The sequence below is a fragment of the Hypanus sabinus genome, chromosome 9, assembly GCF_030144855.1.
Source record: "Hypanus sabinus isolate sHypSab1 chromosome 9, sHypSab1.hap1, whole genome shotgun sequence".
In the NCBI taxonomy this organism is placed as follows: domain Eukaryota; kingdom Metazoa; phylum Chordata; class Chondrichthyes; order Myliobatiformes; family Dasyatidae; genus Hypanus; species Hypanus sabinus.
In genome coordinates this window covers 21,185,083-21,199,807 of record NC_082714.1, presented here as the reverse complement: position 1 = coordinate 21,199,807, position 14,725 = coordinate 21,185,083, and the positions used below count along the sequence as shown (strand labels likewise).

The following is a 14,725-nucleotide window of genomic DNA, read 5'->3' as shown; positions in this document are numbered from 1 at the left end:
GATACCTAGCCTAATACCATCTGCCATCTCTGTGTCAGTTGACCTGAAGGTTACAGCTCTTCAGCTCTACTCACTGAAAGTACTCTTTAAATGCAGTGAGGATATTTGCCTTTACTGTGCTTTCAAAAAGTTCCAGAACCCTACCATTCTATTGTTGAAAGGCTTCCTTTCATGTTCCTGTAATTACTTAGAAACTACATTACCTGGTTTTTGACTCCTCAGCTCAGTGGAATAGGGCTCTCTAGGCCTCTCAATGGTACACACTGCAATTAAACCTCCTCTCAACCCTTGATTCACTGAAATTGACATTAGTTTATTAGGACTTTGCTCCTAGTGAAAACGTTCCAGCCTTGGTAACATACTCCACATAATATTCCAGGATGAAGTGAGAAACGTAACAAGCAGTGAGACCAATGGATTATAAATACTTACTGAGATCCAATACATCATCTGTTTTAATCAAATCCTCTTCCCGTGTCAGTGGTAGTTGTGTCTCTGGCTCCCCTTGTAGTTGCAGGGATAAAGAACGAAGCATAAAAAAAACCCGAATAGCCTAAAACACGAACAGAACATTAGTTCAATTTGCTGACTGATTAAAGGTTTGGATATCAATTCATTCATTTGGCAACTATTCACATCGCATTATAAAATAATTTAAAGAGAAAGTCTCATATTCCTTTACAGATTATAAATACATGCATCTAAGATGGGAGTCAGAGCTTGTAAAGTACAATTGCACAACTAAAGACATTTTCCTAGACTTCAGATTCACTAAGGAATTTAAGGAAACATAGAAGGATGGTAAACGATTTCACATTTCATTTTGATTGATAATTATTTTTGTAGTTTGAAGCAACAAGCAATTGAAAAAGAATGTAAAGTCTAATCAAATTGATCCATTTTGACCACTCCAGTGCTTACCCGTCTCGTTCTTTCTACATCGCCACAAGGCAATCTCTTCACAAAGTCTATACCAGTTAGTGGGGTCCCAGTAGGAGGTAACAGAATAGATGCATCCATCATCAAGTACTCAACATTCAGGGGTTTACTCTTAAGAGAATAAAGAAAAGACAACAGAATCTAGAACATGTAAATACTCCTTATTAATAGAAATATTTAACAAGTTAATGTCAGTAGATATCACATCAACTTTAATTATCAGCTGGGAAAATAATGGGTCTGTATTCAATCACGTATTTCTCATTCATCTTGTTCAGACTTAGCTCAACTTAAGGAATCAAGTTCCTCATAAAAGGATCCAAAGAAAAAGCAGGTAGTTCCTTTGTCATATTGGCTAACATTATATTTTTCAAAAAACCTCAGAATTTGCACGTTAACAAAGAATCCCTCCCATCAGTTTTTGTTTCCTCTGTGTTATGTGTGGACTTCTGGCTGATCTAAGTAATGACATAAAATCCTGAGAGAATCAAAATACAGAAAATTTACAATCAATATCTTTCCTCTATGTGCAATTATTGGGGCAACTGCTTTTAATTTCTCCTGAAATATTTGTTGCTTATACCATTGCTCCTAAATACAATGGCAATTCACTAACAGCTGAATTGGAAGGCAATTATTTTAAAAGTGAGGGTTGGTAGCAAAGTGGTTTGCACGATGACAGGCGATCTGGGATGAATTCCCACCGTTGCCTGTTAGAAGCTTGAACATTCTCCCCCGTGACTGCGTGGGTTTCCTCTGGGTGCTCTGGTTTCCTCAACAGTCCAAAGACATATCAGCTGGTAGGTTAATTAGTCATTACATATTGTTCCGTGATTAGGCTAGGATTAAATTGGGGGATTGCTGGGAAGTGAGGCTTGAAAGGGCCTACTCTGTGCTGTATCTCAATAAATAAATAAATAAACAAACAAACAATCTGGCTATTATAGCATAAAAGCAAGAGCTGTGAACATTGGGCCCATTCCTGTTGACACATTTTCAGAATCAGCATCTGGTTTAATATCACTAGCATATATCGTGAAATTTGTTTTGTGGCAGCAATACATTACGATATATAATAAAAACTAAATTATAGTCAGTATATACATTTGTTTTAGTGCAAAAAGAGAAAAAAAGTAGTGAGGTAATGTTCACGGGTTCAATATCCATTCAAATATCTGATGGCAGAGGAGAAGAAGTAGTTCCCTTTTGATGGTAGCAATGAGAATGGGGCATTAGGGAAAGCTAGTGCCCATGATGGTGCTGGCTGAGTTTACAACTTTCTGCAGCTTTTTCCAATCCTATGCAGTGGCCCCTCTATACCAGACAGTGATGTACTGAGCAGAGAATTCTGACTGGTTGCATCTACGGAAATTTGCGAGTGTCTTTGGTGACATACCAAGTCCCCTCAAACACCAAGTGAAACACAGCCACTACCGTGCCTTCTTTGTAACTGCATCAATATGTTGGGCCCAGGATAGACCTTCGGAGATGCTGACACCTAGGAACTTGAAACTGCTTACTCATTCCACTTCAAATCCCTTGATGAGCTCTGGTGGATTTTCCTTCGACTTCTTCTTCCTGAAGCCCACAATTAATCCATTGGTCTTGCTGGCATTGAGGTCAAGATTGTTGCTGTGACAACACTCACCCAGCTCATCCATTTTGTTTCTGCAATTCTAAATTTCTGCTGACAATACTTCTGTCATTGGCAAACTTACAGATGGTGTTTGAGCCTTGCTTAGCCACACAATCATGGGTGTAGAAAAAGTAGAGCAGTAGTCCAAGCACACATCCTTAAGGTGCACCAGTGTTGATCGTCAGCAAGGAGGAGATATTATTTCCAATCTGCATAGACCATAGTCTCCTGCTGAGGAAATGAAAGATCCAGTTGTAGATGGAGGTACAAAGGCCCAGATTTTGGAGCTTTTTGGTTAGAATTGAGAGTATCATTGTGTCGAATACTTAGCTGTGATCAATAAACAGCAGCCTGATGTATGTATTACTATTGTCCAGTGGATCCAAGGTTGAGGGTAGACCTATTGTGGTGACAGAAAAATTGCAGTGGGTCCAGGGGACTTACTTAGGGAGGAGTTGACTCTGACCACGACCAACGCCTCAAAGCACTGCAGCACAGTAAATTTGAGTGCCACTGGGCGATGGTCATTGAGGAAGCTTACTCTGCACTTCTTAAGCACTGGTATGATTGCCACCCATTTGAAGCAGGTGGGAACTTCTGACTACAGCAGTGGAATATTGAAGATGTCCTTGAATACTCCTGCCTGTCAGTTGGCACAGGTTTTCAGAGCCCTACCAGCTACACCATCAGGGCCTGATGACTAGTGAGGGTTCATCACTACAAGGATAACAGTGGAAAACTCCCTCAGAAGATAAAATTTGTCTGCTAGATGTTCTAAGTCATGTGAGCAGGACCAAGAACGAACTTCCACATTTATGCACCATGATGAGTTAATCATAAAGCGTACTCCACCTCCTCTACCTTTAAAAGACTTGGCTGTCCTGTCTTTGCTGAGAGCAGTGAAGCCATCAGGCTGTAGTGTTGCATCCAACATTGCTGGTGTTAGCCATATCTCTGTAAAGCTGAGTACACAGCAGTCCCTGATGTCCCTGATTTTGCTCTGAGGTCCTCAGCTTTATTTTCCAGAGTCTGTACAATTGCCAGCATAATAGTCGGGATTGGAGGTCAAAGGATTCTGCATTTCAATCATACCTGTAGACCAGTGCAGCATCCCTGCTTCTGATTTCTTAAAGGGGAACAGCACTTGTGACCCAAGTCTGCCATTCGATGTTCATCAATTAAGTATTGATAGATTTTTAAAACTTTTTACAACAATGCTGCTTACTGAAGTATCCATGGCTGTGACTGGGATTTCAGCTGTAGTAGTCTTAAACTAGAATATTTGATGATTCCCACCAGAGCTGCACACAAAAAGTTAGCACTTAAAAATTCACCTCTAAGATAATCTTACTGGAAAGGCTAGTAAGATTATCTTAGATCAACTTATGGTGCCACTTATATTATCTAACGATAGAGCAATGTCCTCTGAGACAAGTTAACAACATGGAAGGAACAAAATGCTTTAACCATTTGCTTCCACTTTTTGGGGGGCATATCATCATTTGCATACAGGCAACTAAAATTACAACAAAAACGTGCCCAAGGGCAGTTGCAGAGAGCCTTGCATTGCATTGGTTTACAATTGGTTGCACCATAGACTGGAATGGCAATACAAGAAGCTGCTGGGAGTACTGCAATCTTCCTAATACATCATGGGCACCTCCTTCCTCATCATTGGAGGCACCACCTCAAGCCAGTAACATCCAAAGATCCCCACCATCCAGGCCATGCTATCTTCTCACAGCTACCATTTGGCAGGAGGTACAGAGTCTTAAATCCCACCCAAACAGGTTTAAGAATAGCTACATCCATTCAACCATTCAGTTCTTGAACCAACTGGCAAAACCCTAATCACTACAATTTAGCAACACATTGATCACTTTGCATTAAAATACACTTTTTTTGTTCTAAATGAGCTCTTTCTTGCAAAGATGATGTATAATTTATGTTAGTTTATGTTTTTGCTGCTTATATGATGCTATATGCCTGTGCTGCTTTTGCAAGTAAGTTTTATGTTGGACCTGTGCATACATGTACTTGTGCATGTAACATTAAACTTAGACTTTGACCTTCTACTTTCTATACTTTCATTTTCAGCTCACTATAAGATCATGCATAATTTACAGTGCCTATAAAAAGTATTCAACCCCCCCCCCCCGAAGTTTTCAGATTTTATTGTTTTACAACATTGAAACACAGTGGATTTAATTTGGTTTCTTTTTACACTGATCAGTGCAGAGCTGGCATAAATTCAATGAGAAAACATACAAATGATATTCAGTGCTCCTCTCACCGGTATGCAAAGCTCAAACATATTTGAATTTAAGTTAAAAGACATTGATCACTTGTAAACACAAGGAAATCTGCAGATGCAGGCAATTCAAGCAACACACACAAAATGCTGGTGGAACGCAGCAAGCCAGGCAGCATCTATAGGGAGAAGAGCTGTGACGTTTCAGGCCGAGACCCTTCGTCCAGGGTCTCGGCCTGAAACGTCACAGAGCTTCTCTCTATAGATGCCTCACTTACCACCATGCCTCAGCCAGTCACTTACCACCATGACTCTGTATTCATCTTCAAACATATCGAGAAAGATTTCTTCTCCCTAGAAGAATATAGACAAGTCAGGCTTGGATCAATGGATATGAATTTTAGTTTAAATCTGAAGAATGGAACTCAAGTAACACATAAAAGTCTAGCCATTTGGAAGCAGAATCTGAATATTATCACTGACATGTGACATTTTTTGTTTTGTGGCAGTACAGTACAAGAAATAAAAATTACAGTTACAAAATAAATAGTGCAAAAAATGACTAACGAGGCAGTGCTTATGGACCATTCAGAAATCTGATGGCAAAGAGGAAGAAGCTGATCTTAAAACATTGAGTGTGCATGTTCAGGCACTTGCACCTCCTCCCTGAGTGGGCATTCCCAGATGGTTAGGGTCTTCAATAATGGATGCCACCTTCTTGAGGCACCACTTTTTGAAAATATCCTTGACAGCGGGGACGGAACAGGCAGAGTCCCCAATCCTCTGTAGCTTCTTGTGATTCTGGGCATTGGAGGTGCTAGACCAGGCTGTGACATTATCAGTAAGAATGTTCTTCACAGTACATCTGGGGAAATTTGCACGATGCTTTGGTGACATACCAAATCTCCTCAAACTCCTAAATGAAGTAGAGCCACTGGCATGTTTTCTTTGTAATTGCATCAATTGGCTGAGCCCAGAATAGATCCTCTGAGATGCTGATGCTCAGGAGCTCGAAGCTATTCACCTTTTCCACCACTGACTCCGCAAATAGGATTGCTTTGTGCTCTTCCAACTACCCCTTCCTGAAATCCACAAATAATTCCTTCATTTTGCTGAAGATGAGCATGAGGTTGTTGTTACATCAGTCAACCAACCAATCTATTTCACTCTAGTATGCCTCCTCGTCACCACCTGAGATATTGCCAACAAATAAGGTGTCGTCAATGAATTTATAGATGCCGTTTGAGGAGAACTTAGCCACACAGTCACAAGTGTAAAGCAGTGGGCTAAGCACATATCCTTGAGTGTGGCTGTGCTGACTGCCTGTGAGGATAATCATAGCAATGTATTTAACATAGGTTCTTTCTGTTTCCTTAAATAAGGTAAAAGACCTGATGGCAATATTTTGAAGAGCAGGAAAGTTAGTTCAGTATGTGAGCAATGGTTTGATTTGAGGGACCACACTTATAATTTGTACTATTCCATTTCACAAGCAAGTGCTCACATCTTCCCTGGTCTGATCTCAAACAGTTGAGGGCTGGCCCTGTTTTCCGAGGAAAGGTCATTGACAGAGAAAAAAAGAATTAACTTTGTTTCTCTCCTTAAGGATGCAGACTGATAAATAGAATATATTCAGAATTCTATTTATCTCCTAATGCGCGTTACCTTTACACAGAAACACACTGAATTGTTAACTCCTAGTAGCAAAATAAAATTTGAGTAACGTACACAAAATACTGTGGAGGAACTCCTCGTGCAAGATCTTGGTCCAAAATGCTTACTTTTTATCCTTCTCATAGATAGTGCCTAACTTACTGAGTTCTTCAGCATTTTATGTCTGTTACTTTGGATTTCCAGCATCTACAGAATCTAGTGTTCAAAATAAGATTTTTGTCTCTTTCAATTTACAAAAATTGGAAAAATACATTTACGATGAGAGGCACTTCCTCCCTTGAAATGTCATGAATCTTTATAATTTTCCACCTCCAGCAGCTGTGGAACCTGAATCAATGAATATATTCAAGGTTGAGGCAAAATAAAAGATCTATTTGAAGCTGTGGGTCATGGGTAACAGGCAGCAAAGTGGAGCTGAGTTCAAGATCAAATGAGTGCAATCACATAACAGCAGAGCAAGCTTAGGGGGGCAAACGGCCTGTTGAGTTCAGTTCATTTGGACTATGTGAGTATTTAGTACACAGGCACACTCTCCCTGTTATTTGCGTGTGTGCATGTGGAGAGAGAGGAGTTGGTGGATGTTAAGTTTGCAGTATTCAGGTATTGAAAGGAGACTTTGAAAGTAAAGTTGCTTAAACAAAAGAAAAATGTGTCCCTACCACAAACACGAGAAAATCTGCAGATGCTAGAAATCCGAGCAACACACACAAAATGCTACATGAACTCAGTAGCCCAGGCAGCATCCAGGAAAAGAGTACAGTTGATGTTTTGGATCAAAACCCTTCGGCAAGTTCTTCAACATTTTGAATGTGCTGCACAAATGTGTCCCTGCTGTTTGGGTGTTAACAGGTCTACCCCTTGCTCCAAAATATGTTCTCAAGCAAAGATGGCAACTTTGATTTAAAGTTGATTAGAAATGATAAGATATTCTTAGAAATGATCGGCACATTTCTGAAAAGGAACAAGAACCCCATTTTAGAAACAGACATTTGTAATCAGATAGTGTTTTTTTTTTGGAATACATGTGGTGCTGTGGTATTTTTTTCCCCCAAAGTAAAACCATTTTGCTGTAGCATGCTTCATGTCTAGTTTGAGGAATGAGAACCAGTTGAAAGTTCCAGGAAATCAAGTTTTGTACTTATACAAAGATCTTGTCTTTCATCACCAACGTCCCTAGCAAATGCTATAATCGTGCTCTCATATCAATTGTTTTGATATTTACTTTGTCAGTATTTAGCTCTTCAAGCCCTTTAATGCTCTTAATTAATATCAGACAGAGGTGCCTCATTATTATAGATTCTTATCAAATCAAAAACCAAGAACGTAAAAAGCTGAAGCAAAAAAAAAACTTGCATTTATATCAAATCTTATTGGGATGACACACAGAGAACCATAGGCTAGTTTAAGAACAGATGCCAATGCCTTCCAGACTTTGACGCCTTCATATAGCAGCACAGAAATATGGAACATGCTGGAAGATATGAGTGGACACATCTCCTGCTCCACCTACCACTTAATACAAGAACATTCTAAAATATACTGAGCTGAGGGACCAGAGTAGCCCCTCAGCTTTAAAACAGCCATAAATGACATATCTAGTGAAGCCGCATTCACTATATGAATGCATACTTGCCATATGAATGGTATTGCCAAACCTAGTAGGTGAAGTAAGTGACTTTTTTTAAAATAAAAGATTTTATTTAATACTAATTAAATAAAGAATTGGACCTATCAAATGTGACAGTGGGAAAGTGTGTATGGAACCGGAGGAAATAGCAGAGGTACTTAATGAATACTTCAGTATTCATTATGGAAAAGGATCTTAGTGACTGTAGAGATGACTTGCAGCAGACTGAAAAGCTTCAGCATGTAGATATTAAGAAAGAGGATGTGCTGGAGCTTTTGGAAAGCATCAAGTTGGATAAGTCACTGGGACCAGATGAAATGTACCCCAGGCTACTGTGGTAGGCGAGGGAGGAGATTGCTGAGCCTCTGGTGATGATCTTTGCATCATCAATGGATATGGGAGAGGTTCCTGAGGATTGAAGGATTGTAGATGTTGTTCTTTTATTCAAGAAAGGGAGTAGAGATAGCCCAGGAAAATATAAATCAGTGAGTCTTACCTCAAGTTGATGGAGAAAATCCTGAGAGGTAGGATTTATGAACATTTGGAGAGGTATAATATAATTAGGAGTAGTCAGCATGGCTTTGTAAAGGGCAGGTTGTGCCTTACGAGCCTGATTAAATTTTCTGAGGATGTGACTAGACACTTTGAAAAAGGAAGAGCAGTAGATGTAGTGTATATGGATTTCAGCAAGGCATTTGATAAGGTACCTCATGCAAGGATTATTGGGAAAGCAAGGAGGCATGGGATCCAAGGGGACATTGCTTTGTGGATCCAGAACTGGCTTGCTCACAGAAGGCAAAGAGTGGTTGTAGATGGGTCACATTGTGCATGGAGGTCGGTCACCAGTGGAGTGCCTCAGGGATCTGTTCTGGGACCCTTACTCTTTGTGATTTTTATAAATGACCTGGATGAGGAAATGGAGGGATGGGTTAATAAATTTGCTGATGACACAAATGTTGGGGGTGCTGTGGATAGTGTGGAGGGCTGTCAGAGATTACAGCGGGACATTGATAGGATGCAGAACTGAAAAGTGGCAAATGGAGTTTAACCAAGATAAATGTGAAGTGGTTCATTTTGGTAGGTCAAATATGATGGCAGAATAATGTTAATGTATTAATGTTAAGTCTCTTGACAGTGTGGAGGATCAGAGAGATCTTGGGGTCCAAGTCCATAGGACATTCAAAGCAGCTGCACTGGTTGACTCTGTGGTTAAGCAGGCGTATGGTGTATTCATCAAGTGTAGAGTTGAATTTAGGAGCCGAGAGGTAATGTTGCAGCTATATAGGACCCTGGTCAGACCCCACTTCGAGTTATGGTCGCCTCACTACAGGAAGGATGTGGAAGTCATAGAAAGGGTGCAGAGGAGATTTACAAGGATGTTGCCTGGATTGAGGAGCATGCCTTATGAGAATAGGTTGAGTGAACTCAGCCTTTTCTCCTTGGAGTGACAGAGGATGAGAGGTGACCTGATAGAGGTGTACAAGAGGATGAGAAGCATTGATAGTGTGGATAGTCAGAGGCTTTTTCCCAGGGCTGAAATGGTTGCCACAAGAGGACACAGGTTTAAGGTGCTGAGGAGTAGGTACAGAGGAGATGTCAGGAGGAATTTTTTACTCAGAGAGTGGTGAGTGCGTGGAATGGGCTGCCGGCAATGGTGGGGGAGTCGGATACAATAGGGTCTTTTAAGAGGCTTTTAGATAGGTACATGGAGCTTAGTAAAATGGAGGGCTATAGGTAAGCCTAGTAATTTCTAAGGTGGGGACGAGTTCAGCACAACTTTGTGGGCCGAAGGGCCTGTATTGTGCTGTAGGTTTTCTATGTTTCTAATAACGTTTTAATTAAGTTACATTAATTAAATGAACAATTCAAAACAAAGTTTTTTTTGGAGAAATAAAGCACTCTCTTTGATCACTAGACTCATACAGGAAAACCTGAATCAGAATCAGAATTTAATCGCCAAGTACCTGTACACATACAAGGAATTTACTTCCGGCAGATGTTGTCTCTCTGCTCATAACAATAATAATGATAAATATAAATGAAAATATAGATTATACATACAAGTAGTGCAATCCAAGTAATAGTTAGCCGACAGTTAATCGGCAGTTAACTGTTCAGCAAAGTGACCGCAGTAGGGAAAAAACTTCTCCAGTGCCTATTAGTCTTAGTCTGGAGGGATCTGAATGACAAACGATATGCTGGCTTTAAATGCAAGGAGGATGGAGCATAAACAAAAGTAGTCTTTCTGTAATTCAGAGAAGCCTCACTCTATATCAGATACACCCCAAGTTACTTCATTTTCTATACAAAACTAAGAACATAAATGCAATACACACAAGACATCAAAAGATTCACTAGTTTGACCCGGGATAAAATAAATGAGAAATCAAGTTGGTGAGAGCCAAATACTAGAAGAGTGAGAAATTATCTTTTTCTAACAAAAGATCCTGCGTGGGCTTTATAGGATAGAAACCAAGGAACTTTTTCTCCTGCAAGTTTAAGACTGTACTCAGAATGAGATTCACCCATTAATAAGCATCAAATCTTTAGAATTTGCAGACAGACTCAAGAGTATTTTCAAGGCTGACATTGTTACTTTTTAACATCCTAAAGGAATCAAGGGAAATTACTGATTCATTGTTCGATCTGTCAGATTAGTTTGCACATTTGATCGAGTCTAACCAAATTGCTCTGTTATGTTAAGAAATGCTTTAGTTTGAGGAAAATAATGTTCGTCACACATTGTGGACAGACGTTACCCAAAGTCTAGAATGTTGAAATGCCTGTGGTGAGTCCTACATATATTGCTGGCTGAATCACAAGTCTGGCTGTAAATTCTCTCTAAATGGACCATTTTCTACTGAAGTGTCATCAGTTCTAAGTTTACTTTCAAAAATTAACTCCGTACCTGAATTTTTTTTTGTTAACTATTATAAATGTGAAACTCCTCATCTGTATTACCTCAGTACTTGAACTGAATTGCATTTTTTAAATATACAGAATTAAACTTATTTGATAAAACTATAAATTTGAAATGGCACAGTAAAAAGCTACATAATTTATCTTTCAGATTTTTCAAATGTCCCTAAATCCTTTCTGACATACTCAGCATAGTCACTTCAGTATTGTAGGAAATGTAGCAATTATATACTGTACATGCATATTTCAGGCATTGAATGACAGAAACATTGATCAGGACTACAAGGAATCAACCTATTCTTTTTTAATGGAGTTCCTCCAGATCACACAAAAAAACCTGTCTCATTTAAAGCCAGCATCCACAACAGTGAAGAGATTCCATAGCTTATATTAAGTGTTTAATTCTCCAAATGGAATTTGAACCAAAAACCTCATGTTGCATGGGGCATAGTGCTACTTTAGACAAAGTACAACAATTGATTTCTTCATACCTAGCAACAGTGGATAAAAAAATATTGACTATGATCAGGAACTATTCTACTCTGGAAGCCAGCCCAGTGAACTTCTTAAGAGGTTTCACATGAGAATAATATTTGAAATGACTACTGCAATCATTCATGCCAGTCTCAAGTTCAAAGAATGTCACTCTATCATCTCATACATCCTTCAGTTTCATTAAAACAAAATTGCAGGTGATGGAAATCTGAAATAAAACAGAAAATGTTGGAAATACTTAATAGCTCAGGCAGCATTTGTGGAAAGAGAAAAAATATAATTTCAGCACTTATTTTCATTTTAGATTTCCAAACCTGCAGGTTTATGATTTTCATCTTCACTCTCTTTGTCCACAAAATACTCAATTTCTCTTGAAGTATCTGGTACTATCCAAATCCAACTGCACCTCTGCATGTTCTGTTTCACATATTCATCAACTTTTCCTTAACTTTAAGTCCTTGCCACTGTTAGAAAATTCTGTGTGCATTCATTACAGGATAACATTATGTTTGCACTTTGAGAACAGGACATCTTATATATGAAATTTGTAATGGGTCCCCACCAGAGCAACCCAGTTAGTTCCTTCTCTCTCCAGAGCCATAATTTCAGATATTTCTTCCCTTTCCATTTAGATATTTAAACTGCTGATGATTAGAATTGATTTTTTTTTTCAAATAGGCAACACCACCAAACCCTTACTGCCCTTTAGGTATCGTTGAGCCATCTTTGAAAGGTAGTGCCACAGTAAACATGGGTTCTAGAATTCAGACAATGTGATGGTAAAGCAGGGGTGATATATTTTCAAGTCAAGATGGTATGCGAGTTGGAGAGGAACCTGCAGTATAATGCACTTGCTGCCCAAGTACTTTCATAGTGGTAAATACTGTGAGCATAGGCAATGTTAGTGGATTAGCATGGGCACATATAAATAAAGTTTGTCTGCAGGGAATGAATAGAATTATTAAAGTTGAAGATTGTGCACAAAAATATCTGAACTGATCTCATTTTAATTACCAAATGTCTAGGATTTGACGAAGAAACATGATGCCTTCTCTGCAGAATAAATTCAGAATTGGCTGCCAACCACAGGCTAGACGAGTAAAGAAAGAAATACTCACAAAATGACTCCAACCAACTAAAAAAATAAACTAGAAAAATGAATATGAAATTTCCCAAACAGAAAGCAGTTAAAATGTTTGTATAAGAAAGTGAAAAAAAAAACAAATAACCTTTGCATGGCATAGAAACTGCATTTTAGAACATTACTGTAAAGGAAAATATTCAAAGCACACAGAAAATCAGTCAAGGAGAAGGGGTTTCAGGTCAATGACCTAACATCAGAACTGGAAGATACCAGAAATAGAGGTTTTAAGTGTAAACAGAGCCAGAACATTAATGCATAGGCTAAGAACAAAAAAAAAAGTGGTGGATGGGAGAAGTGACTTATTGACAAAGAGATTAACAAGGAAGATTAAAACAAAGATGATGTGAAGCAAAATCTCAAGATGATTGAAGAACTCAGCAAAATAGGCAGCAGTCAAGGAGCATGAAACTGAATCAATGTTTTTGATCAACGGCCATTCGTCAGAACTCAGGTGAAAGATGGACAAATGTAGAAACTGGAGATTTTCCAATGGTAGTTAACCAATTATAGCCATAAACCGTCATAGAGCAAGAGTAAGGATAGTGGGAGAAAGAAACAAATCAGGAGGGCCACAGTAGCTCTGGATAGTGGCAGAATAAAAACAGGCCAGCTTTGTTCATGTGTATTATCCTGCTGGCCATATGTAGACCTTCAACTTCCATGTTATTTTGATTAAGTAATTTCCAGAGATGCTGTTACACAAGAGTTCTACTCTTTTCCCAAACAGGATTTTCATTTGTCTCATTCTGCATTGTCTTAAATTTTAAAAGTAAACACCATTATGAAAAAAAGACTACTTCCTGCCTATTGCAAGTAAACGTTGACAGTACATACAAACAAGCTAGATAAATCAGCAGGTAGGGCAGCATCTGTTTTGACAGTATATTGTTTACACCTTAACCTTAAAAAAATTACTTTTATGGAAACATTCTTTAGGATCTGAATATATTACTTTAAACCCAGTATGCTAAAAAAGCATGAAACATGGTATGTCATGCTATTCCTTACCTTATAGAAACGCCGCAGTAAGTGGACACTTTCTTCCCTTGCACCCTGGAGAACAGAAAGAAAAATATTGGAGAAACAGCAGGAATGAAACATAGTATGCACTGATAGCTCAACAATGATAAAAATAATGCCGGATTCTTTTTGTTATTATTAATTGCAGCTTCATATCAGGGTATCTGTAAGAGCACAGCAATCAAAGTGGCACTATGGATAGTTCTCAAGCATGGGCTCAGCCAACAAATTCAGTGTCACAAGTGGTTAAAAAGGTTGTTATTGTAGACTGAGGAACTTCGGTACATAGATGCTTTCCTCCATGCAAGAAGTCAATGTTCATTATTTATTAAACACAAGAGATTCTGTAGATGCTGGAATTCTTGAGCAACATACAAAAAATGTTGGAGGAACTCAGCAAGCCAGGCAGCATCTATGGAGTGAAATAGTCAATATTTTGGGGTCAGGACCCTTGATTCAGACTGGAAAGGAAGGCAGCAGGAGTCAGAATAGGAAAGTGGGAAGGTGGGTGTGTTGGGCGGGGTGGGGAGGAATGAAGTAAGAAACTGGGGGAGAGATAGGTGCTGAAGAAGGAATCTAATAGAAGAAGAGAGTGGACCATGGCAGAAAGGGGAGGAGGAGGGGAAACCACGGGGAGATGGGCTGGTGAGAAGTGAAGGGGTGAGATGTAACCAGAATGGGAAATAGAAAATGATAGTAGGAAGGTCTCACCTATGACCTGACTCTGGTTTCTGCCCAGTTTCCTTTTCAGTGCTGAAGGGTTCCAACCTGAGACATTAACAGTTTATTCCCTTCCACTGGTGCTGCCTGACTTGCTGAGTTCCTCCAGCACTGATTGTGTGTGTGTGTGTGTGTGTGTGTGTCTGATTTTTTTAAAATTGCTTTGCAAAAAAGCTTAACCCATGGAACCATGCACTTTGTTTATCTAACTTTTTCTCCATAAATGAACCAACCCATATGTGCCATTCAGTTTTTTTGTCTTCACCTATTAATACACACGTCACACATTCCATTTATTTT

The 14,725-nt window shown here is 39.1% G+C and overlaps 1 protein-coding gene across 6 annotated transcripts in view; it reads right to left on the bottom strand.

Moving 5' to 3' along the window:
- Positions 1-14,725, bottom strand: part of clec16a (C-type lectin domain containing 16A) — a 241,706-nt gene that overhangs the window by 72,624 nt on the left and 154,357 nt on the right. For all 6 annotated transcript variants that reach the window (XM_059979201.1, XM_059979202.1, XM_059979199.1 and 3 more), the window contains 4 exons: positions 13,694-13,738; positions 5,130-5,180; positions 922-1,050; positions 433-553 (listed from right to left, as the gene is read on the bottom strand). In XM_059979201.1, the coding sequence (XP_059835184.1) occupies positions 433-553; positions 922-1,050; positions 5,130-5,180; positions 13,694-13,738 (346 nt within the window). The remainder of the gene's footprint in view (positions 1-432; positions 554-921; positions 1,051-5,129; positions 5,181-13,693; positions 13,739-14,725) is intronic.